Below are 24,555 nucleotides of genomic sequence, written 5' to 3' on the forward strand. Positions count from 1 at the left end.
TAAAGCAAATGGTAGGACTGTGCAGCTGAGTGACAAGAGTGATCGCTTCACACAGCTGGTTTCTATTGCTGTTAATGGCCAGACAGCCAGAGGAAAAGACACCACCAGGCACCACTCCTGACATTCTCTCAGCGAGCCACTTTACAGTGGTTAGTGGACTCAGATATTATATTGTTGAGAAAACACTGGTAGTTACAGCCAAACATGGTGGGAAAGATGGTGTTTTCATAGCGAAGTGAGCGAATTTAATGGCCGTGTTTTCACTTTGTGTCCAGCTATTCTCACGTCTTCCCTGCTGTGTTCGAGCGCCCACAGCTCGACAACACGGCAGTCAGCACACTTGTGGGAGCAAATTGAATGTGGTTGAATGTTAAAAGACCCGGGACGGGCTAATTAAGCATGAAACATAGGCTATACCAAACAATTAAAATGCAGTAGACTCTTTTCACAAGAGTCTGCAGCTATGCTAGCAGCTCTGTGAGGTTCTATAGCCACGCTTTAAGCTACGTGCTAACATTAGCATGCTAACATGTGCACAATTACAATAAGTGCTATGGTTTTCAATGTTCACCGTTGAAAAAATCTTAGTTTGGTGTGTATGCATTTGCTAATTAGCATTAAACAACCTCACGGTGGCGCTAGAAGAAAAGTCGGAAGATCAGAAGATTTACTGGCTTTAAGGGCGGCATTACAGTAAATTAATGTCATTTTCTGAACTTAACAGACTGGTGCAATATATAATAATTTCACTTTAGCATGCTTACCTGCTAGTCCCAGCATTCCAAGGACCACTAGCTACACGTCTAACTGAGCTAACTAGGGAACGGCAGCTGCAGCTAGCAGTTACTCTGGTGACATGCTGCCCCCTGTTTGTTTTGAGTATGAAATCAACATGTGGCCAATTCTTACATACTGCACCTTTAAAATATCAAAATATATACCATGTATCGCGATATAGCCCAAAAATATCGCAATATTATCATAAGGTCATATTTGCCATCCGTACTTTCACATCCACCCAAAAGTTGAGATACTTTTCTCTGGTTCAACATTTCCATCGTTTGAGCTGTGCTATTATGGCTAAAAATGAGTTTGACTGACTTTCAATTGATCTGAACTATCATCATTTAGTGGAGTGTAAAGAACTCTTGAGTTTTCTTTTTATAGCCTTTTCATTTATCTCTCATTCACAGCTGCTGGTTGTAATCAGGTCAGGGGCTGACAGTTCTCCGAGTCCTTGAACTCGGATGGGAACGGTTCTAATTGTCCTCAGGTCCACTTTGGAGCAGGTCAAGCTAGCCTCAGGTCCCTTTCAGACCGGCTCTTTGTTGTTTGAAAGTTAATTTATCCACATCAGAGCTGTGGGTCCCTTTCAGGACATGGAAAGACCTCTAGAGTTTGCATGAATAACACTGAACTGAAATTTATATTCCACATGTGAGCGATCTGAAAAAAAACACTTCATGTTCGACTGCAAATTAAAATCAGATCCTGGTAGATGCTGAGCAGAGACTGCGGCTCTTGCTACGTGATGATAAAAAAACAAAAAAAAAACACCAGTTACAGGCCACTGCTGAGTAACATACTTGGCCTTGACAAGCTGTAACTTGGCAACGTCCAAGAATTTATTTGAGAAGGATGGAGAGAAGAGAGCAAGAGGAGACAGTGGGAGAGAGAATATTGGCAGGCCCTCCCTCACGCTGCAGCTCAATAACATCTCCAACACACTCAGCAACGGCTGTATTTGGTAATAAAGATCCACATTCTCTTATTGGGTCTGTATTTCAGCGATTGTTGACAGAAACACACACAGGAGAATTGAACAGTCCCAACTAAGAGCTCAGTTATCCCACATAATCCTCAGATATATCTGATTGAATTAGCAGTCCGAGTCTGAAATCTCTCGTTACAGAGCGGTGACTTTACACCACTGCTGGCTGAACAGCAGGCTCATACAGAGCACCGGCTCCCTACGGGGGAAACCTAAACCCACAGTTTAGATCCTGGAGATTAGCTTTGTGTTTACCATCTTGCTCTATTCTCACTCCGTCTCTACCTCGTAGAGAGGAAGGCCCGGTGTTGAAAAGCCCCACATCGGGCGTACTTCCGCTCTTCTGTGAGAGGTCACACAACATGTTTCCACAGCTTGAATGACTTGGACGTCAGGTTGGAAAAAATGGAAATTGCTATAGCTATGGACACCTCTCAACTAGGCTGTTAGAAATGCTTTTAAATATGACAGTTTTCACAAAATTTAAGATAGTTATTTTCAGGGCTGTTTAGTATTCTGCTTGTGTGATACTGCACAATGGAGTTTCCATTATGGCCTCACTGTTCCTGAGGTCATATCACCACTAGACGAGAACCTAATTGACTTCAGGGTAAGACGTGTGACCCTGGAGGGGAATGAAAAATAGCTCTGCTCAGTCCTCACAGGTGAAAACGGGGGGCTGTGCCAACATTGTATTGAACTGTTCATTGCTCAGTTCATCAACAAAATGAAACCAGCTTCCATAAATGCTTCTATTGTCCTATACAAATGGAAACCCTCCCTCTGGTGCACACCTACGCTGCAATCGAGTATAGTAAAAGAGGATTTTCTTCTACATGCATGGAACCATTTAATGCGTTTGTGTATCACGTAGGCTTAGCTTAGCGGTGCTGAGGGTGGTGAAACCTGCTGTTAACATATTTGCAGGCGGAATGAATTGGAGATTAATTTGACTGCTGGAGCCACACAATCCTCGTTATCCATTAGCCTGCAGAAGGAGCAGTCAGCACAACTGGTGAGCCATCATAAGGTGAGATATAACTGACCAGTTGCACCCTATGCCGATATTTTGCAACACTATACAAAAGGTTTACAGCATACTGGAAGGTATGTAAATGTATGAAATTGTAACATCTGTGCTAAAATGTCAATTTTAAATGTTTAAATCCCTGAACTCACATTGTCATGCGTATGGTGAGCTTATTATTAACTGTGATTTAAATGTGACTCTCATTGTCATTTGATCTATTTTTAAGAGTCCTGACGTGCCAATGCACTCTAGTCTTAAGATCTACTTTAGGACAACAAACAATACTTTGTAAATAGAAGAAAGACACTTTACAAAAATAGCACAAAGCTGTGGGCTCAAATGATTAGATTGAGCCATTTCTCGACTTTTGTGGAATTTCACTGTGGACAGTCATTGCTTCTGATGTGGACAAACCGCAACTTCAGTGGATGAGGCCCAACGGTCACTAGGCGTGTCTACAGTCAGGCATAACTGACAACAGCTGACAAAACTGTACAATTATACAGATCTTTCTCATAGACCTCATTGGTGTGGTCCAGTGTTGATGTGATGTGGAACATGCCAATACCTGTTCGGGCTTGAGTCCCGGTGGTACCCAGGCGTACTCCTCCAGGGCACAGCCGGAGTCATCGTCTGAGGTCGAGTTCCTCTGGAAGTCGTACATCAGCTTGGTGACCGTCTTCTCCATCTCTACAGGCATGGCTGTCACTGCATGCTCCTCACGACGACACTTACAGTGCACACAGATCTTCCTACCGTGGACAAACACAAGACAAAGAACACCTGTCAAGCCATGTGTCACATGTAGCCTCAGATTAGAAAGGATAGCAGCAGTTTTGTGGTTTGAAATCATCTTTTGTACATTTTAACTCAGAATACACCGCCATTAAGGTGAAAACACCCAGTTTAATAAATCACTCTGTAAATAGAACTACTTTGGGGGCTATAGGGTTTCAGCAGAAACAAGACGTCATACTGCGCTGCTGTTTGGGCCTCTGAAGCCTGCCATTAATCACAGAAAATAAAAATAACACAAATTACTTCTTTCATAGGTAACCTCAGACAACCTGTAAAAAAAGGTTAAATGCGTCACCCTACCTAATTACTTGTAGGCACAGTAAGGCCTCCCTAAAGATTCTGTGAAAGTCTTGACTTTTGCTCAAAGCCGCATGGAGCCTTTGCATGTTTGCAGACCCTCTACCCAAACGATGTGAACTTCACACAGTTCAAAGTTCAAGGCTTCCCACTGCAGCTCTCACTGTAAAATGTGGGTACAAGCACAATGCTCAACAATCCTCCAGGGTACCGAGAACAAGGACATAATCACAAACAGGGTATGGAAATTAGCAGAATACAACTAGTGACAGTGATGGAAAGCAGTACTGTACAGACTCACAAACATGCACGCCAAACACACACTTCCCTGTGTGCAAGGTTAGCGAGAAACACTAGCAGATGCTTAGCCAGGACAGTGCTCCACTCTCATTAGTCAAGCGGACCCACCCAGCTGTAAAATGGAAAGTATCCATGTGTGAGTTGGGAGTGTTTGACGCCGACACTCCTCCTGCTAGCTTTCATCTTGAGCCTTGTCCAGAGAGTAATAAAGTGTTGTTATACTTCATGGACTAACAACTATTCTGGAGTGTTGTCTTACAAAATATTGGGATTTACTGTCATGAATGATTGCTCGGAGAATGACACAGAACTGCAATGTCTCACGAAAAGCAGACCATATTTAAAAAAAAAAACATAAGCCACTTTCAGCATATATCTCTACATGAATCCAAAGGGTGAAGACACTGTGTACAAACAGAGTCTCGTGTCCTTGACAGCTCTAAGTCCCTGCATGAAGAGGAAACTCTGGGTGGCCTGAAGGTTGCATCCCACTAACCCTTGCTGCCCCTCAGGCGGCCAAACCAGGGAGACAATCCCATTACCTTCCCAGACGGACGCCTGCCTGTCTGACAGACAGCCCTACGGAGGAGCTTAAGGACACTCAGGACACTGTTTGACAGACTGACAGCTTGGCTGGCCGAGGATCTGTTAGTGTAAAGTGCTTGGAGCGCAGACAGCACCATGTGGAGAGCTGGCCAAGTCTCACCTTGTCTGCGGCTCAAAGAAGCACTTCTTGTCCCAGTCTTGAGTCTTGGTTAACAAAGCACTTCAGTCTACGTGGCTTAACGCTGATGGATTTTGGTGATAGAATGGACACTGGAAAAACTGCAGCTCTCAAAGTAAAACATCCCACTGACATACCACAACTGGTCATATGACATGTAATCCCTAAAAAGAAAACATACAAATATATAGGTCGGACGTTGGACGGATTCTCCGTCACCACTTGAGATTCCTCGCCATCCGCCTGGAGCCTAACAGCCTATTACTGTCAGCTCCTGCTTTCAACACAGCCCGGAGCGGAGAGGCAGACCTCAGCAGCTTCTGCTGTCATTTTGGAAGGGCGAGCCACGGGCTTTACAAACTGACTCCATAAATATTAACAAAACACGCGAAGTGGCTTGATATGATCGGCATGAATATTGATGGGTATGATAAACAGAGTAGTGCTGCAGCTCAAGGAGACAAAGTCATCAAGTAGCTGTCAGACTGGCAGAAGGGTGTCCCAGCGGCAGGATGCTATAGCCGGGGGCGACACAGCTTGCCTCATTACAGCCCAGCATCGTCACCATCATGACTAATTTAAGACTGATTAACTGGTTTACACGTACAAAAATGCATGCATCTACAGAAACACGCACTCTGAGTGAGGATGATGATTGAAAGCGAAAGGCAACGGCAACAAAAGTAAAGACAAAAAGGATTAAGCAGGTTTGGACACCTCTTCCAATCTTGTTGGTTAGCAGTTATTTCTGCCTTGGGGGGGACTTGGAGATAAGATTATACAAATAGCTGGAGCTGAAGGAAAGCATTTCACACCGCATTCCTTCTGAGAGGACGCATCGCAATGTCCCTGCCCCATCACTGCCTATGCAGTCTCTGAGGAGTTCAATCTGGAGGCAGAGAAGCTCATGACCTTTGGGCAAACATGTCTCTAACCTGATCTCCCAGTCCAGATGTGTGATGAAGACCTTCCTCCAGTGATTCACCTGGCAAACATCTGATCGGCGCTGGCAGAGATACTGTAGGCCTACAGGGGGTTTGTTGCTCCTTCCCTCCCCTTCTATCCTCATGATTTACGACACGCTTCATGCACATGCCTGGGATTTCCCCTCCGCTGAAACTTAATCCCCGAGCTTCCCCTTGTAATCTACATGATTTCAATTAGGAGAGATTTGGGGACCTTGGTAAAACAAGCCAAGTGCATCAGTGACGCCTCATAAATGACTCCAAGGTAAAGAGAGGGAAGTTAAAAAAGCGTGCTCCTTGTTCAAATATGATTGGCCTTTTAATCTCCTGGGAGATGTAAACGCTGCTGTGCCATTGGTCAGTTGGAGTCTGAGGTTTGTTAAAGACCTGGGGGTTGTGTTGTTAGAGAGTAATCCCAGTGACCATGATGTCAGTGGGCAATGATTCACCGCTTCGGGTTAATTATCATCATCCTGCTCCTCTAGATTAGACCTGTAACCGAGGCAACGGGTGGTTTTAATAAGTAACTTGTCTGATAGACCCCCCTGACAGTTACAAAGAGTTGCTCCAGTTGTTTTAGGTCAATACTGCAAGATCTTCAGCAGGTGTGGTCACAAGATTGGCCAAAGCAAGCCGTCTTAAAACTCTGTTTGAATTTAACATCTGACTAAAGCAAAGCAAAGGTCGACTCATAGAAATGATCTTTGCAAGGCAATAATTAGGGCTAGGGGTTGTAAACCTAACACCACAGTTGGGAATAAGGGCAGAGGACTCTATTCAACTCAGGCTTTAGAAAACCATCTGACTCAACTGTATCCAAGAGGAAGTAAAGCCTTCAGTAAAGTCTGAAGTCTCATTCCACTCTCATTCTTGAGCTTCTCCCAAAAACCGCTGCAACTTTTCCATGGCATCACTCTCAAGATGGCCAGATTAAAATCCCATCTTTAAATGGAAGCTCTGCACAAACAGCAGAGCTTGGATGACAAGGGAGGAGAGCACAGAGGAGAGAACAGCTGGGTGCAGACTGCAGCCAAGTCATGTCTTCTTTTTTCATGCCGCTGCTTTTGTTTTCTCTGGATGAAGTGGGGGAAGACGAGGACAGACCCCTTTCTCCTTTTGTTTGGTGATTACAACATTTCCGTTCAGTGTTTTGAAGCTGTTGCAATTTTCGGGGGCTTGGACGAATATCCCCGCTTTCACAAATGATCAACATACAAGCAAAGACGGTATTTGTAGATACGCAGCGCTGCAACGGACCTCAGAGCCATTAGGAGTTAATCACAGTTAGACATGACTGGAGGTGTTCCCGACAAGAATCAGGCTCGACAAAGACGTTTTACATTAGTGGCCAATTAGTGAGAACCAGATGCATCGTGTTCCCGAGGACAGAGATTAGGCCCGCATCCACCTGTCATAACAAATTACAGCCAGGCAAAGTCCTGCCCTCTTTAACACTAGACTTTGGTCCACTAGCAACCTGATGATGACTTTTTTTTCTGGTGGAATGAACAATAATGTATACGACTAGTTTTTTAGCATTCAACAATGACAGCTCCCGAGATGCTTTAAGTATTGTACGCATGGAGTTTAATTGTAAACAAAGATCTGTAATGTCTTCTGTGGCACTAGGGGAAAATTTCCAATTCTGTAAAAAAAAAAAAATAATATTAACCCTGATGATGTCATCATGGTCAACTAAGATTGGACCTGAAGAGTGTGTATTTAGGAGACGGCAGTTCTAATCTGTAGTCCCTTTCACACAACCTGTTCAAGGTGGTAATGTTAAAAAAGGGGCTTTAGATGCTCTTTGGTTTCATAATGGGAAATGTAGTGTTTTTGGAGCTTGGTCCATATTACCCCCAAAATTTGGGACATCTCTGCCTCGACTGCTTCAGTTTGAATTATTCTTGTTTTATCCTTTATATTGTGACCCCCCAACTTTGTGGAAGTATAACACAAAATCACTGGACTGCCCCTTTAATAGTGCACTTTAAGACATGTGAGATGCAGTTGCAGCAAATAGATATTTAGTTTTAGCTTTGAAAATAAGGCAGGGCTTTTTTCTACCCGCTCCTGTTGAGCTACCTGAAAAAGCAATAAAAAGTATCACAGTTTCCCCTTTGCTCTCTCCCACTCTTTAAGAATTGAGTGGTTCAGGATTTGTGAGGGGAAATAGGAGGCAAAAAGGAGAGCGAGAGATGTGTATGTTACATCACACTGAGACTCTTTTCAGCTGCAGCCAGGCCATACTGTACTTGACACTGGATCACATTACTTATTCATTCAGCTTTGACTTCTCCCATAAAGTGACACTACTTTGGATGGGAGCAGAGGGAGTCATGGAAGGGACATGCTTCCAAGACAACCTCAGAACAGACCTGAGACCATACAGACACTGGCAACACAGAGCCAGGTCATTAGTGAAGCTGTTAAACAACAACATATATTAAAAGGATTTAGGAGAAAATGTCTCAACAGATCTGCCCGTCCTTCTGGGATTTTTTCTCGGAATATTATGTTGACTGAGTGTCGGAGGGGAAAATGCAGCAACTGTTTTCATTTCCAGAGTCAGTTGCGGGTGTCAGAAATAATGTTGACCCTGTCTTTAGGCTCCTCTCAGCTCAGTTAATGTTTGGACTGCTCTCATCAGACCTGAGGAGCCCAATGACACTGCAGCCAGCTGCTGAAGCCACATTATTCATCACTCCCCCATCAGTCCATTCATGTGCTAATCCAGTGACCCTTTACACTGCTCAAAAGTTGCCCTCTAAAATGGGTCAATTAGCCTGCATTGAGTCTTGTAATGTTCTCCTTAAAAACTGCCTTGGAGCTGCGATTATGACACTTGTTTCCAATGCAGTTTGAAACAACTCCAGGAAATAATTAGAGCCTTTTTTTAGCAAGGAAAATTCAAGTAAGGACAAGAAAATAACCGGAGAAACACCATGAAACAAGCTGAATTTGAGGGGGGAATAAATATCCTACAGATGCCCGTTTATTCATCTGTTCATTTATTAATAAGCAACCTAAAATCCATATGGCACAGAGGCTGCACAACAAAGACTTCCAGGCTGGAAAGCCCACAGTAGCTTGACCACTGCGTTACAGGGGGTGGGGTGGGGGATATGAACTGGTGAGAACACGTCCACAGAGGGAGAGACAGTCCAGCCTCTCTGCACTTTGGGTGTTATTTTTATCCACGTATAACCACGTTTTTTAAGTCCTGATTGAGTAAAGTGATGCTGAGAGAGGCCAAAAGTGACTAATTTGGGCGCATAGCCTCTTAATAATTAGCCCTGCGACCATTTAACGCTCACTTTTCAGAGAGAGTTAAGAGGTTAAAGTCAGAAACCAACTTGATTTTATACAGAAATATATTTGAGACTCAAATCTCGTTTCCATTACGCATGCAAAGCTCCAAAATGGGTCGTCGGTCGCGCTGCAAAACGGCTCCAACACACAAAACAAACACGATCAATGATCAGCTGCTTACCTTCTTACAAACTGCGGCGGAGGGAAGCCATAGCCCTGACCTCCTCGGCGCTGGTTGCGGTGCTGGTGCGGGTGTTAAAATAAGTCTTCCTCATCGCAGAATTTGTCACACACACACATACACACACAACTCCAACGCCACAGCTTTGCCACGAAAGCACCCCACTCTCACCCGCTGCGTGGTGCCCGCACCCCTCCGCTACATGTACCCCCTCCGTTTTTTTTAAAAAAAAGCCTTTTGTCAACCCCCTCTGCTCTCCGCAAACACACTCAGGAGTTCAGCAGCGCAGACGAGGAGCCAACTTAAAGTGCGCAAAAAAAAAAGAAAAGAAAATCAGATCCCCCTGTTTACAGATCCAAACAAGAGCGCAGACTCCGCTGGGAGAGAGGGAAATCCAGGTGAATGAAAGAGAAATGTTCCTGAGGAGCAGGCAGGCTCGCTGCTGTGCAGTCTGAGAGAAGATCCGTGCGGACTATCGGTGCGTAAAAGCACGGAGCGCTGGAGCTGCTCCGCTCGCTGCTGACCGACCCACTGAATAGCAGCGCTTTAATCCTGAACCGGTGTCAAGTGCCCTTAAGTAACATCGCCACTTCCGGTGGGCACCTTCAAAATAAAAGTGGCACTGTCAAAAGTTTTGGGGCTGAAGGCACATTATGATTTAATCTTTGTACATTGTGATTTTATTTTGTCCCCCACATATCTACATGCGAATTTTTGTAAAGTAACTTCAATGATTTTTTTTTTTACCTAATTAAAACACAGACTGCGAAGGGAGGGAAATAGCTCATGGAAGCTAATGTGCAGACCTTTAGTTAAGATTTTTTTTCTTTTTCTAAATAAAAGGACTCCTCCGCTGAAATCATACTAAACAACAAAGGAATGGCAACATTCTTGAAGGGCGATCAGCTACATAAAGATGCAATTTTCTGACGTTCAAGACATCCGCTTGCCTCTTTTAGATTTCTACAAAATGAAAATCTACGGTCAGTCAAAGCCCCTTATATTTTAAAGCTTTTGTTTTCAGGCAAATTCACTCACTTCCTGTCTTCTGTGCCCTTTCTGGTTGACTTGACACACACACACACACACACACACACACACACACACACACACACACACACACACACACACACACACACTTTTTTCCTCCCTCCCTGCATGCTAATATCCCGGTGTGATGTCAGCAAGTCAGCGTCCCAACATTGGTGTAATTAGCAGTGTGAATGACTATGGTGTTCTGGCAGGATTTGCATGTGAATGAGCCCACTTCCCCGAAATCAACCGGCCTGGAACAAGAAGAGAGGGAGGAGAGAGAGGAGCTGCAGGGCGCTGACCTGCTTGGGGAAACGGGGAGGTGAGCCCCTGTAAACAAAACAGTGCTGTTTAACATAAGAAGCCGACATTAGCCGGAGAAAGGACAAAAGGCTTACAGACCAATGAAAATCCACTGAATCAAAAACAAATGTAAAGCCACTTTAGTAGGATCATAAAACCCCTGTGCACCTGTAGGGTGCCAAAAGATTCCAAAGAATATGCCAAAGATTCATTCAAAGGGGACTTTTGTCTGTTATATATACTACTCTTAGTCACATTGATAAGATTATCAAAATATAGTCAACCAGGAAGAAATTACAGCAAGGGACTGATTTATGTAGGGAGTCGTTTAGATCAGCTTCTGCGACAACATAAACAGCACAATTGTTCCCAAACAGATTGCCACCATCTCAGCTATTTTGGTTCCTTCTTAATCTCTCAAACACTCACATGGCAACAAACTCCGTAATGCTATCTCCCTCCCTCTCTCTCTCCGTCTCCCTCTCTCTGCTCTTGTTCCTACAATGAGTGGTAGGAGTGTTAAACAACGTCCCACTGCGCCTCCTCATTTGCTTATTTGTGTAACGCAAAATGTGTCAAGAAAAAGGGAAAAACGCCCAAAAGTTTTTCTGGCAATCAAAGCTTAACAGATTTGTGGAAGATTTGTGGAGGATGGATAGCAAGAAAGTGGGTTAGAGAGTAATTAAATCAAGATTTGTGTATATATTTTTTTTCCCAAAGTGCACTGCTGCTGCCTGTTGGCCAAATAGCAGTAAAAAAAATAGAAGAAGAAGAAGAAGAAGAAGAAGAAGAAGAAGAAGAAATGTGGGAAGGAAGAAAAGCCGGCAGCTCTGAACGACCTCCTCGGTTCTCTTTTCTCCTTTCAGGAACTGCTCCTCTAACCTCCCTGGAGTCAGACTAAAGCTCCGCTTTTCTGTTCGGTGAAAGCCGTCTTTCTGCCCTGGATCCTCCCGTCACACGTGGCGGGGCGACTCTCACCACATCTCGGCCTCATACATTTGAACATATAATCGCTGCCCCCTTTACAAACACAAGAATATCAATTACAGCTCAGGCTGTACTTACGGCCTATCCACAAGATTTTACAAGGAGCCCTAAGTGACAGTGTCCTCTGCTCGGAGCAACCGCAGAGTGGGTCATCTGGTTTGGGGCCCAATAAGTCATTCCCTTTTCCCCAATAAACTGTTCCTCGATCTGCAGTGAGCTGTTTAAAATGCCATGAGAGGACTGAATAAAAGCATAGAGGCCAGCTTCGGGGACATACCACAGATAGCATTGCCTTCATGACTCTTGGCATGCACAGTGATGGTAATTTTAGACAGTGAGCCAAACAGGTTTACTCCCTTCCTAAGCATGCATAAGCATATTGAGGCCTTTGTCTGTATCAAAGCACAGGATGAGCGATATTGTAAATACATGTTCCCCCGGGGCCGGCAGAGCCCTATCTGTAAGAAAGTTGTACTGCCCCAAAGGATCTTATCCTACAAGAACATTATTCACGTCCTACCAGGGAAGGAACTGATTTATATACCGCCTGATATGGTCAGAAAACACTCCAGATAAATCAATGCCTTTATCTCCATTTGAAAATATAGCCAACATCCCAACATGGCCTCCTCATCTTTATTTCTCATCTGCTTTTTTAGGAACACCAGTCTCCTCTCCTTTCATGTGGCAAATGCTGATGGCTATCACTCTAGAGTCAACACACGAGGCAGCTGGGACTCACCCCAACAGCTGATAGCTCAGACATGTTGGGAGGGAGGGAGAGCACCAGCTTCCACTCACATATAGCTTTTCTTCCCGCTGCTGCTGTAGGTTTGTTAAGCAGATTCATTTCTAACGACTCTTAAGTATTCACACTACCCAGAATCTGATCCCCAACTGGCTACGTCACTGTGTTGCTACCCCATGAGCCAACTGGTCTGGAACTGAGCAGCCATGATTTTGAGGGGAGGGTAATATTATCACACCATATCATTCCTCAGTAACTGGACCTTGCCTTCAAGGGGATTTTGGTTTGACTGGAGATAAAAATCATTAAATTAATAGAAAAACTCTAATTGGAGTGCTTGGGAAGTCAAAACTTGGAAACTTCACCAAAGAAGTATAAAGTGTTCGCATGGGTTGAGATTGGGTCTCCAGAACCACAAAACAGATTGTTAACAAGTTGAAAAACAACAATAACAACGGGAGAAATAAAGGCTCCACCAAGCTTTAAGAAAAGGGGTTGTCTGATTTAGAGTGCGGCCCGGGCTGCATTTTTTTAGTGTGAACCCGACAGAGTCAGAGAAAGCAGTAACCGAGCGCCACCCGAACTCAACAGGCAAACCCGACTCCAGCCCAACGCAGTTAATGTAAGCTGAAGCACTGACTTTGTGTTACCCTACGATGTGATTGACGTGACCAAATCCAACGCAAACCTGGACATCATGTCTCAAATTTTGTCCAGCGACACTGGACAGATTGTATCATACATGATCAGACCACATGCTTCAATTATATTCACAAAAGTAACCATGTTTTAATTGAAAACTAGCGATGAATCAGGTAACTTCTATTTTGCCATCAGTCAGTACTGTTTAGGAGGCTACAAGGTGTTAGCATTTATTCATTCAATGTGATACAGAGTGGCGGTCATGCTGAGCACGAGACTTGGAGATTGTTTCTGAGGCTTTCTTCAACTCCTCTAATGTTGTCTTCACTTTCAACAGTCTTCACTAGCATTGGAAACATGTTGAAAATAACACAGGCTGACTAATCGCAGCTCTAGTGCTTCTCATGCGGTGTCTCGGTAGCCCTGATGTGTAGATTAAGGCTGCACAATATATCATTTTAGCATCAACATCGCAATGTGCTCACATGCAAGAGTCACATGGACGTGCAATGTCAAGTAAGTCAGATTAACTCAGCCCTGTCTCATTTAGATGTGTTTTTGTGTTTTTGCAGTATTCAAGCTGAACGTTAAGATTGCAGCACTTGATAAATACTAACTACAACGTCACCATGGTGACTTCCACCTACTATAATATCACTTGCATTGCCTCTATTGAGTTATTCAAGTTATCGAGTGAAAATTCCTGTATATTTTCATATTGCTATCTATATGGCAGAAAACAAAAAATCCAATATCGTGCAGCCATGAGTGTAGATGCCTTTTTGAGGGGATACACATCAGCTGTACAGTGTAGCAACCATGCAGGTACAGTGTAACTGCTTACTCACAACTTTAAGAAGGCCTTAATAATGTCTTAACCTGTTCCCATACCTGTAAACCTTTTCAGCTTTGGAAATGGAGGTGTGGCTGTGTCCGTTCCGTTGCTGTCACTTTTTGAAAGCAACAATCTGAATAGCACGCCCATTTCACGCACAATTGGCAAGGAGTGCAGAGGTGAGAGAAAGGATGATTTCAACTTTTCCCTCAGGCTCCCTTTTGTCTTTCTTCACAAAATGCACACACTATGAATCCCTGTTGAACTATTAATCAGGTCTCGCCCCTCTATGTGACAGCAGGATTTTCATCATTGTATGCGGCCACGAGAAGCTATAAAAACTTTTGCCTTAAGATGTGGTCTGAAGAAACTTTGTTAGAAACCGTTTCAAGCACAACCAGACTAAAAGAAAATCTCAAGAGTCAATTTTTAATCACTGGATTCTGTATGAAGACACAGACCAACAAATCAAGCGACTGGGGCGTTGAACTCAGTGAATGGCACGTTGGCGATCGTGTGGAAGTTGTTGTCAACCACCGCAGATAATCCTGGTGAGTTTGTTTGCTTACCTGCTGTTGGATAACTGCCCTTCCGCTACATTAAGGGTGTAGTGATTCATGTGAGCACTCGCATCTAGTTACAAAGAAGAGGAAATGGCTGCCAGTTTGTATAAAGGTTCACTGGTTCTCCAAACCCAGCTCTGGTCACTTTGTTGCTGAAGAAGATTGACCTCTCTTCTACCATGAACCAGCAGTACTTTGGCTCAACTACTCTGCCCAGAAAGTAGATTTATAGTGTGACACAAGACCGCGGGGCTCCACCCAAGAGCCCCTCTGTATCCATGTTCCCAGCAGATAAGTGGCCATTATTCATCCCATGTTGAACATTAACTGGATTAATTCTGCACGAGTTGAGGGGTGAAATTGTATTTGTCCAAAGGGAGGGAAATGGCAAGGAAATGAGGAGAGTAGCCAGCTTGGCTGAAATTCTAATTAGCTCCGGGGTTCGTTAGCACACAAACTCCACTCTTGCTGCAGAGACCTTGCTGATACAGGAGGCCTGGGTAAGCCATTAAGCCACAGAGAGGAAAATAGAGGGAGACAGCAAGGAAAGGGGGGAAGAAGGAAAGAGTACGGACACTTAGTTTCACGCTTAAAGGCCCAGGGCAAGGAGGTGACCTTGTGGAGTGACTCCTCAAGGGGACTGGAGCTATTTTTTGCCCCCTCCTGGCCCACTTACACAAGGGCTCTTCAGCACAGAGGAAAAACACACTCCAAGCCCTCCACCTTCATCTGTCCATTAGACCATCCATCTCCACTGTAGACAGCACTCTCCAGGGCGACGCAGCTCGATTTCCAGCATGCTGTGCCCGACAACGGCGGTTTGTCAATGAGCTTTTCTCAGCCGTGCCGTACATGTGGATTCTGATTCAAAAACATAACTAGGTCATGCTCTGGATTTGAAAAAAAAGGACGAGGGAGGAACAGTCGTAGGAAGCAGTGAAATACTGTAGTGGACGCAGTGGGATCGGAGGAATGGCAAACAAGTGAGAGTGAAAAATGAGTTTTGACATTATTATTATTATTTCTGCGTCCGTGCTTTAGAAATATACAGACATTTGGGAGAGGAGATCTAGCTTTCTGAGAGCTCAACCTTCCCATCTGTGCTGAAAAGCAATCTCCTTTAAAAAAAAAAAAAAAAGTGTTGCGAAGTGATGCACAAGAATCTCTCATTTCTCTCCCAGCAACACATAAACCTCCAGCTCTGATGCAGGATGATCGTGTGGCTCCATGAATGAACCACCCGCCTCCGAACCTCCCACATTCAGCACCCCGCAGCCATTTCTCTGACTCAACTCTCTCATTCAGCCTCCACTGATGTTCCTCTTCCTCACCTTGTCATCATGACCCAGATGAGTGGTGTGGGTGTCGATACTGATTTGCTGACTCTCTCCATCTCGCTCTCTCTCAGCGTGGGTTTTTTTTTCTTTCTTTTGGCTTCATTCACTTCATCGCTCCATCAAGAAAACCTCTTCTGACTTTTATTTCTGGTGTTCTCGCTGAAACAAATCACCTTGTGGCCCCTCGCCCCTCGCCACAATCCCATGCCGACTGACCAGATGTTCCATCATTAATAATGAATATTAGCATACTCATTAGCAGGACCACAATTGCGGGGTGGCAGCCGCAGTCTTGATATATGATCTTACCACTTATTTTTCAGAAAGCCAAGCCAACACAAAAGCCTTTATGTGGAGTTTGAGGGTGTGTACGCATGCACTCTTGTTTATAAAGAAGCTAAATCAACATATCCAGCTGGAGTGAGACAGTGAAACAAAAGAAGCACATGTTGAATGTGTAGTTGGCTGGTAAGACTCTGGAGCAGGCCTGATGCTCAGTGGGGTTTTGGTATTTTCATGAATTTTAAAATCTAGAGATAACGTGAGAAAAATAAAGGAAGAAGAGGTTTTGTTCAGTACAAGCTGAGCGAGGAATGAGGAGACTGAAAAAAAGGCTTTGCCCTAGCGATCCAAACATAGTCTGTATTTTTAAAAACTATCCCATGCCAAGGAGGCGTTTTGAACTACACTTTCTCCAGAGCTCCCCCGTAATGGTTTAAGCTCAAACTTTTAGTTAAATAAACCACAATGCTCAGCTATGCCACGTTTAAATATTTAGCTTTCGAGGACTTGTGGCTAGAGCAGGGACAGACGGGATCAGTCCATCAAACGGAGTTTGGCCCGGGGGCGTTGGATCCACTCTGGAACCAACTAGAAAAATGTACATGAGCAGGGCTCCCTGCTTGTGCAGAACTACACCATGAGTTTGGTTTGCAATTTGTTATCAACACAATTCAGCAGGATGGAGAGAAGAGAGGTTCTTTCAACACGCTAACGTGACGTCTGAGTTTTCTCATCATGGGAACAGTCTGTGTTTATGTATGTGGTTTTGGGTGAAATAATTAATGACAACAAAATAACTTGTGTCATGATAGTCAGTCGATTGCTATGTCAGGTTCAATCTGATCTATTTATACTTTACCTACAGACAGACTACAAGAAGCTGCGTGTTTGTGGAGGGAGGAGCAGGACTGGCATTGTGCCATCGTTCAAAGCAATTAAGTCCTTCCGTGAATAACAATTTAATTAATAACTGAAACTTGAAGGACAATTTTGCTTGACATCAATGCGCATACACACTGATCTATGACCACAGACTGAGACATTCACATACAGGACACTCAGACACACAGCGTCTGTTAAATTAATCAGTACAAGTGGCGTGAGGGTGTGGATACAGCCAGGGCCTGTGAAGACAGTGGAAAATATGAAAATATAACATGTGCATTTTGTTTAAAACAATTCCCTAAGTTGGCTAAGTCCCTCAGAAATTGGTCTCAAATCTTAACACAATCATTAAATAACAATAAAATTCAATATTTAGCAAATAAGCAACAATTACAGTTAAAGTTTGAAAAAGTAAGCCCTATTTATTAAAGTGTTTTTCTTCATATATATCTACACCTATAAGCCAGTATCAGGCCCAAAAATGGCAAAAAAAAACAACAAACAAAAGCTGTTCTGTAGTGATTTTTAATGGCATTTTGAACTTTAGAGTTTGTAACTTCCTGGAAAATCATTATAATTGTTGATGACTCATCCTGCACTCAGGGGCGTATATTCATTTTTCGTCCAATGCAACACCAGAGTGGAGTGTTGCTCGCTGATTACTGTACAAAAGCAAAACTTTATAACTTCATTTAGTTGTGTGGGTGAAACTGGGTCATGTTTTATGGGGAATATTTGGTGGTTCTCCCTCTGCTGCCGCCTCTGGACAGATAGCTTTACTTGTTGCTAAAGTCACTGCTAACAAACGTACTGATAGTAGCTTTTCAATAAACAGCTCCAGACCGTGTCGTCAAAGAATGTTAATGGAGGCCAGTTACGGTACTGAGGTGATTTATGGAGTTTCCTGGTTGACAGATACTGGTAGCTCTGTTGCGAAAGTAAGCGCTAACTGCTGCGAAATGTGACGTTAACTGCTGACTATTCGCTGACTCAACCCCAAACCTGGGAAGAAAACCACCCTGGTACTGTATTCCCTTTCATCAAACTGAACCGGACCAGCCATGTTCACTGGAACCTGTCGGTCGGCAGAGGCAGTATTAGCGACCTGGTGGTTAAGGGGTGGGGCGGGGCGTAACCTACATTCCGCCCTCTTGGCTGCTGCCTGTTTTTACAGGAAACACGTAACTACGCTGAAACAAATAGCACTCCATTAGCCGTTTCATGGTTAGAGATAATGAGATAAACACTCAGCTCGTTACAGTGACAGTCAGCTGGCAACCTGTGAAAATACCACAACTTCTTCAGACTTTGAACAGACGGATGTAGCTAGATTGTGATTGGTGCAGGAGATTGTGCGGCATCATGTTTTCTCAACTGAGCCCCGCCCACTTCAAGTCAGTAAGAAGGGCACAGGCAAAAACACAGAAATCTCTCTCTTGGTCGAAAGCATTGTAGAACTGAAAGGCCCCAGTAATCCAGCTCTAGAGTGTTTCAAAAGACATCCATCTTATTGTGTTTATATACAGCAGCGTATTGAAGAAAGGAAGTAAATTAGTTGTGCGAAAAAGAAAGAGATAATCCCTGGATGAGGTCATGTGGGAGTCTAAATAATGAACCGATGAATCTGAAAGAAGAAATGAAGAGTTTAAACTAACAAACTGAGTCACTTCAGCTAATAGAGTATATTAGTATCATGTTTGGTGAGCCTGCGGAGACTCATCAAAGGTCTGTTTTGATCCAATAGCAGGGTTTCATCTCGAAGGGATTCCTCTCTGTCAGTTTTAGGCAATTTAATTCCCCCCAATTTCATCTCGTTACACTGTTTACCCTAACAAAGGGTGATGGATGATGAGCGCACACACACAACACACCATGTCCATGTCAATAAGACCGCCACAGCCCCTCTCCCCACAGGCTCTCAAAGGCCTGTGGAGGTTATAGATTGGAGGAGAAGCCATTTCCAGGACGTGACAGACTCGCTGTGTGTTTCATCAGGCCGACGGACGCTGCGAACCCTGGGCTTTATTGACTGATCGCTAGTGAGACTGTAGGCAGCAAGGACAGACGAGGCTGTGGAGAAGGCACGGGAGGAGGAATGAGTCACATTGAGCGATTCACTCAGACAAATCCTATTAAACAACTTTTATCAAACCGAGGTCAAACTTTCAGAGTGAACGCATCTCCGAGCAAAGACGGACCTTCAATCCGTCACTTCTCATGCCTTTTAAAATGTACTGCAGGCTTGTTATGAAAACCGGGTCTGAGCAAACTTCTCTGTCAATCTGTAGCTTTTTCTTCACCTACTTCATTCCCCACTTACTCCTGCTCCCCTATGTCCCCCCATTTAATGCATGGCCCATTAGGAAGCAGTGAGAGGGAGCAGTGCCCTGAGAGAAACTAAATCACCCTGGCCCGCTGCTGTTTACACCAGACCCGGCCCGCTGCTTGAGCCGCTGTTTATTTGAACTGTGAACCTCTGTGCGAGGTGTGTGTGTGAAAGGAAAAACTGTAAGTATGTGTGTGTTAGAGAAAGAAAGAGAGAGCATGTGTACTGCAGAGGCGAGGGGGAGGGAACGGTTCCACACAAAACCCAGTGTCTCGCCCTCCGATTCCTTTCACACCTCTCTTAACACGCTTTTCACAGCATATTTATTCGCCCCGCGGGCTCCTGGCACTCCTTGGGTTCTCCGGGCCACAGACGGGCCTCTGTGCTGCACCGCTCAGGCAACAAGGAGGCCGAAAACAGGCCTCTTACACCCCCCATGGAGCTCCAGACACAATCATGTCCTTCTGCTGACCCACACGTATGACATCACAGGCCAGTTCTCAAACATGTGCTCACACAGAAAACACAGAATCATGTCTGCTGCATAGCATGCAACAGGGCTGCACCAATTACTTTCACGATTAATCCATAAATTGACCATAGTCTGCATTTAAGAAGCTGGAACCAGCAAATGTTGGACATTTTTGGTTAAAAACTGACTGAAACAATTGAGGGATTATCAAAATAACTGGAAAACTTGCAGCTCAGCCCAGTCACCAGCATAACATGTGGGCAGTTCACATTTCTGCAAACCACATGTGTTATACATACCACGTTGACATTTCTTCAGTGTGTCATAGCATGTTCACATCCCATGTTTATGAGCCGACTTTCAATAGTGTTACAGCAAGGTGGTGAGGCTGTGAAGCCAGTGACCACTGTTCGAGACTGTGTTTTTACATTTCTGATGCACCTGGATATTTTTAAGGAGAGCTCGGGACAATTTCCAACCATGTTTGTGGTGCAAAGAAATTTATGTCATTGACGAGACACTTGAAGACATCTACAGCCATGTTTTTGCCGACAAAACCAGGTATTTTAAGCAAAAACAAGTTATCTTCCTAACCCCTTATCCGGTAGTTCTTGTGTCTAGATATAACCATTACTATTAGCATTAGCAATAGACTGATTATCGGCCTGGCTGACGATTGGGGCCGATATTCAGCATTTTTCAAATTATTGCTAAATAAACTAGTTTCAAAAAGTGCTACTTTGGCTGGAGTGTAGTGGAGAGGAAGTATAAAGTAGCAAAAAAAGGAAATACTAAAGTGAAGTACCTCAAAATTGTACTTAAGAACAGTACTTAAGTAAATTGTACTAGGTTCATTCCATCACTGGTCGTTCGTTACTGAGATTTTCACTTTTACTGCAAATTAATATTGGTTATTGGTCTCCCTGATTTCAAATAATCAGTATCAGTATCAGCCCTGAAATATCGGCCGACCCCTGATTAACACAGACCACAAGGACAGTGTTGTCACAACATAAAATTTAAAATTGAGCCTAAAGAAATGCAAAGTTGCAACATAAAGAAAAGTGAAGTTTTCACATATGTAAAGTTTCGACATATCCGAGGCGATTGGGTTGTGCAGCTGCGGGACAAACCCACTCGGAGAGCAAGAATGCATGCAACTGTATGCTTATTTTGTAAGTAAGGAAAGCTAAGGTGACACACACACACACACACACACACACACACACACACACACACACACACACACACACACACACACACACACACACACACACACACAACCTGGGGAACAGTAAGGTTAGTGTGGGATTTGGTTAAAACAGTCCAAAGGATAAGAAGACCTGACCATCAATGAATCCACTGTTTAAAAGGTGCAGACTGACTGGGAGAGCGACGAGGAATATGAAAGGCTGCCAAGTATTCAGACACGAGAACAAGGACACACACTGAGGAGACGCACATATACACCTGAAATACGAACACATAATATACACAAACATACCAACACGTGTGCACAGAGAGCCGGGTTATCTAAGTGCAGGTTGAATGTACTGAGTGGTATTTTTTTTGAAAGAGACAAGCTGCTGCTCTTTCAGCTCGTTTATGTGTGGGAGGCTCTGAATTAGCAGCACAGGCGTCACTGGCCATAAACACGCCATTCATTCTTATGATCAAACTGACAATAAAGACGATACATCATTGCCTTTTTTCCATCAGATTCCAACATGTACTTGGCAAGAACATATGTTATAACACACATGAGACGAGAAAAAAAAGCAGCGACCAAAGCCTGGTTTGATTTAAAAATGATGACAAATCACTGATCATGGGCATAAGTTGCCATAAGAATATTCACATGTGCTCCAAAATGACCAATGTTACACCTTTTAACTCACTCACTTGGAGCTATTTCATGGACAAAAACAAAAAAACCTTTGTGGCTGCTCCCTGAAGCGTGAAACAGCTAATCACTGTGTATCATTCTTCTCGCCTCTGTTGCTGGGCTCCACATGTCTCCACATAAACACTCATTTTAACCAGACAGAAACATACAGCGAGATAGTCCAAACACATGATGCTGCACAGTCACGCAGTGGTTGCGCGTGCGCCATAAAGCACATGTGCGACACATTCCCTCACACACAAAAGCATGCAAACAATCCTCTCAGTGTCCTTACAAGCTACTGTTTTCTCTAAAATTCATGGAAACCCATCAGCTCAGGGTAGCACAACAGAGACTGACACACTAAATCTGTGAAAAGGCACTATCGATATCCTCCATGTCTAATCACATCACAGCACTGGATGTTTGGTGCCTGTTCTGGCTCCTCTCTGGTATCTGGGGCAGCGTACCAGCCAGTAGAGTAAACTCTGGACAGGAAAGGCTGCTCTGTATGTGTGTGTGTGTGTGTCACAGCGTGTGCGTATATGCATGCCAAGACTGCGCCAGCCACAAGACTGATGCTGGCGTCAGAATGAATCACAGTCAGTCTGCTATTCCATCCCTGCAGCATACCAAGAGGTTAGCAGAGAGAGAGAGAGAGAGACAGAGAGATCATAAAAACAGATCATAAAAGTAACATCAATGGGTGATAGGCCGAGAGAGAAAGGGAGACATAAAAGGGAGTGTGAAAAGCAGGAGGGCTTGAGAGACAAAGCTTGAGAGGGAAACACAATGAGGAAGACAAAAAAAAAAGCACATGACAGGGAGGGAGAGCACATGGTATCAACCAAGCTCATCCATCTACAGCCAAGCTACATGCCAATACATTCATGCATTCTCTGGATTTGACCTATGGATTTGTTTCATTACTAGTTCAACCCTACCATTGTACGTAAACCTTCCATTGGCATATGAGGAGGATCCCGTTGAGACAGATTCCCTATTGGTCCCATCCACCATACGCTGTGACACAAGTACAATACTCACATTAGTCGCCTGTGGCCTGGTCACAAAAGCAAACATCCAAAGTTCATGGAGAAATCTATTTCACTGGACTCATTGCAAACAGTAGATTCACTGATGGGTGTGAATTCCTTGACTTTGGTTCAACTTTGGTGACCTTTTTGCGCCGTTGACCAGTGGCAAGCCTTCTTGACAGAGCTTAACTTTGAGGTATTGGAGAGCCAGATAAACAGAAAAACGCTTCATAGCTCATTAGCTATGTTGCACCATTTTATTCTCCTCTGATGGATTTCAAACTGCACCACAAAAATGACATGGTGTGTAGACATTTTAGACAAGAGTTGATGGGAAACAATAATCCTTTACTGTCCTACTAACTGGCTAATATTTAGCTCACAGTTAGCAAGCTATAGCTAGCTCTGAGAGACCGTAATTATAGTGCAAGACATAGTAAAGATGGAGAGTGGGTAGTGGGTAGCGTGCTAGCTACAGTAGTTCACCACCTGGTCTTGTGAGTAGTCTCTGCACACAGAACTTAACTCTGTAACTTTCTCGTGTGACCTGGCATTATGCTGCAATCCACTGCAAGTCACAAGTTCATATTTCTGAGTTGGAGGTTTTTTTTTTTGTTTGTTTTGTTTTTTTTTAATAATGGAATGCAATATTAACCACCCAGATTCCTCTGTTAGTCAGTCCTCAGTTAGTCAATACGGTCAATAGCGGGCTTCAAGCCTTAAAGCCGACCCCTTAACACAGAGACCTAGAGAAGACCTGCCACTTGATCTCTATTGATCAGGAGGTGTTTTGCATTTAGCTGCTGTGGCTGACCCTGCTTGTCCATCTGATCCTCCAAAGGCCAGATCTTACCCAGAGATCAGAGTGCTGCTTCACCATGCATCGTGAACTCTATTGATTACAAATAAAAGTCAAGACTCAACTGAGTATTTCAACGGATCCTTTTGGGACAGGCTTTCATTTTCTCAAACAATATCTGATCAATACACTGGATGAGTCAGCAGGTTCAAGCGAGAATAATCCCAAGGTTCCCCGCATCGTAATTGGAAAATAAGTAGATAGATGTGTAGACATAAACAATAGGTCATAAAAATGTCTCCCATGTTGGGAAGCGGATATGAGAAAGCACAATTTTTGATGACATAGCACAGATCTCGGGGTGCAGACAGCACAGACTGAACAACACATGAACCCCTCGCATCTGGGATGCATTTAGTATCCATGTGCAATGTATTACATATTTCTGGAAACAAAGCCACGCTCGACTCTGTAATCTGTTGATGGGAGTTTATTCCCGTTGTTCATGGTTTGGTCTGTTGTGACTTCAGCATGGTAAGCAAAGTTTTTTCTGAGGGGAGCTGACAGAGAATGACTGAGGGGTGATGGAGGAGGGGGGGCAGAATAGCTGGATAAAGAAAAGAGAGGTTAAAGAGGAGAGAAAGTCAGATGGAGTGATAAAAGCGAAAGACTGCAAAACAGAAAAATCGATCGCACAAAGTCGGTGCAGCTCTCCCAATGCCAGGCTCCTCACACTCCTGAATTCTCAGCTAAAAATGACTGTTTTAGAGCAGAGGGGTGAAATTCGTCACCCTCATGGTCGGCAGGCTGGGTAAACTTTTAAGATCCTGTGTCGGCCTGCAAACTGACTGATCATCAACTTGAGGAGTCCTGACTTACTGGCCTACTGACCTTCAACAGGAGGGCAACTGAATTGAGGGCACTGATAGAGGGTGAATAAGTAGTCTTGGTCTCTTAAAGGAATAGTTTGATGTTTAAGGAAATACGATTATTCGCCTTTTTGACAGTAATTAGATGAGAAAGATTGATACCACTCTCATGTTT

General features: G+C 43.9%; 1 protein-coding gene across 2 annotated transcripts in view; it reads right to left on the reverse strand.

Annotated features, from left to right (window-relative positions):
- Positions 1 to 24,555, reverse strand: part of prickle2b (prickle homolog 2b) — a 94,435-nt gene that overhangs the window by 9,513 nt on the left and 60,367 nt on the right. Inside the window, exons 1-2 of one of the 2 annotated variants that reach the window (XM_073467393.1) lie at positions 9,379 to 9,885; positions 3,370 to 3,553 (exon numbers count right to left, since the gene is read on the reverse strand). In XM_073467393.1, coding sequence (XP_073323494.1) covers positions 3,370 to 3,501 — 132 coding nt within the window. In that variant the 5' untranslated portion in view covers positions 3,502 to 3,553; positions 9,379 to 9,885. Of the gene's footprint in view, positions 1 to 3,369; positions 3,554 to 9,378; positions 9,886 to 24,555 lie in introns of those variants that run through there. The other variant, XM_073467392.1, reaches the window with a different exon arrangement.

The sequence above is a fragment of the Pagrus major genome, chromosome 6, assembly GCF_040436345.1.
Source record: "Pagrus major chromosome 6, Pma_NU_1.0".
In the NCBI taxonomy this organism is placed as follows: Eukaryota; Metazoa; Chordata; class Actinopteri; order Spariformes; family Sparidae; genus Pagrus; species Pagrus major.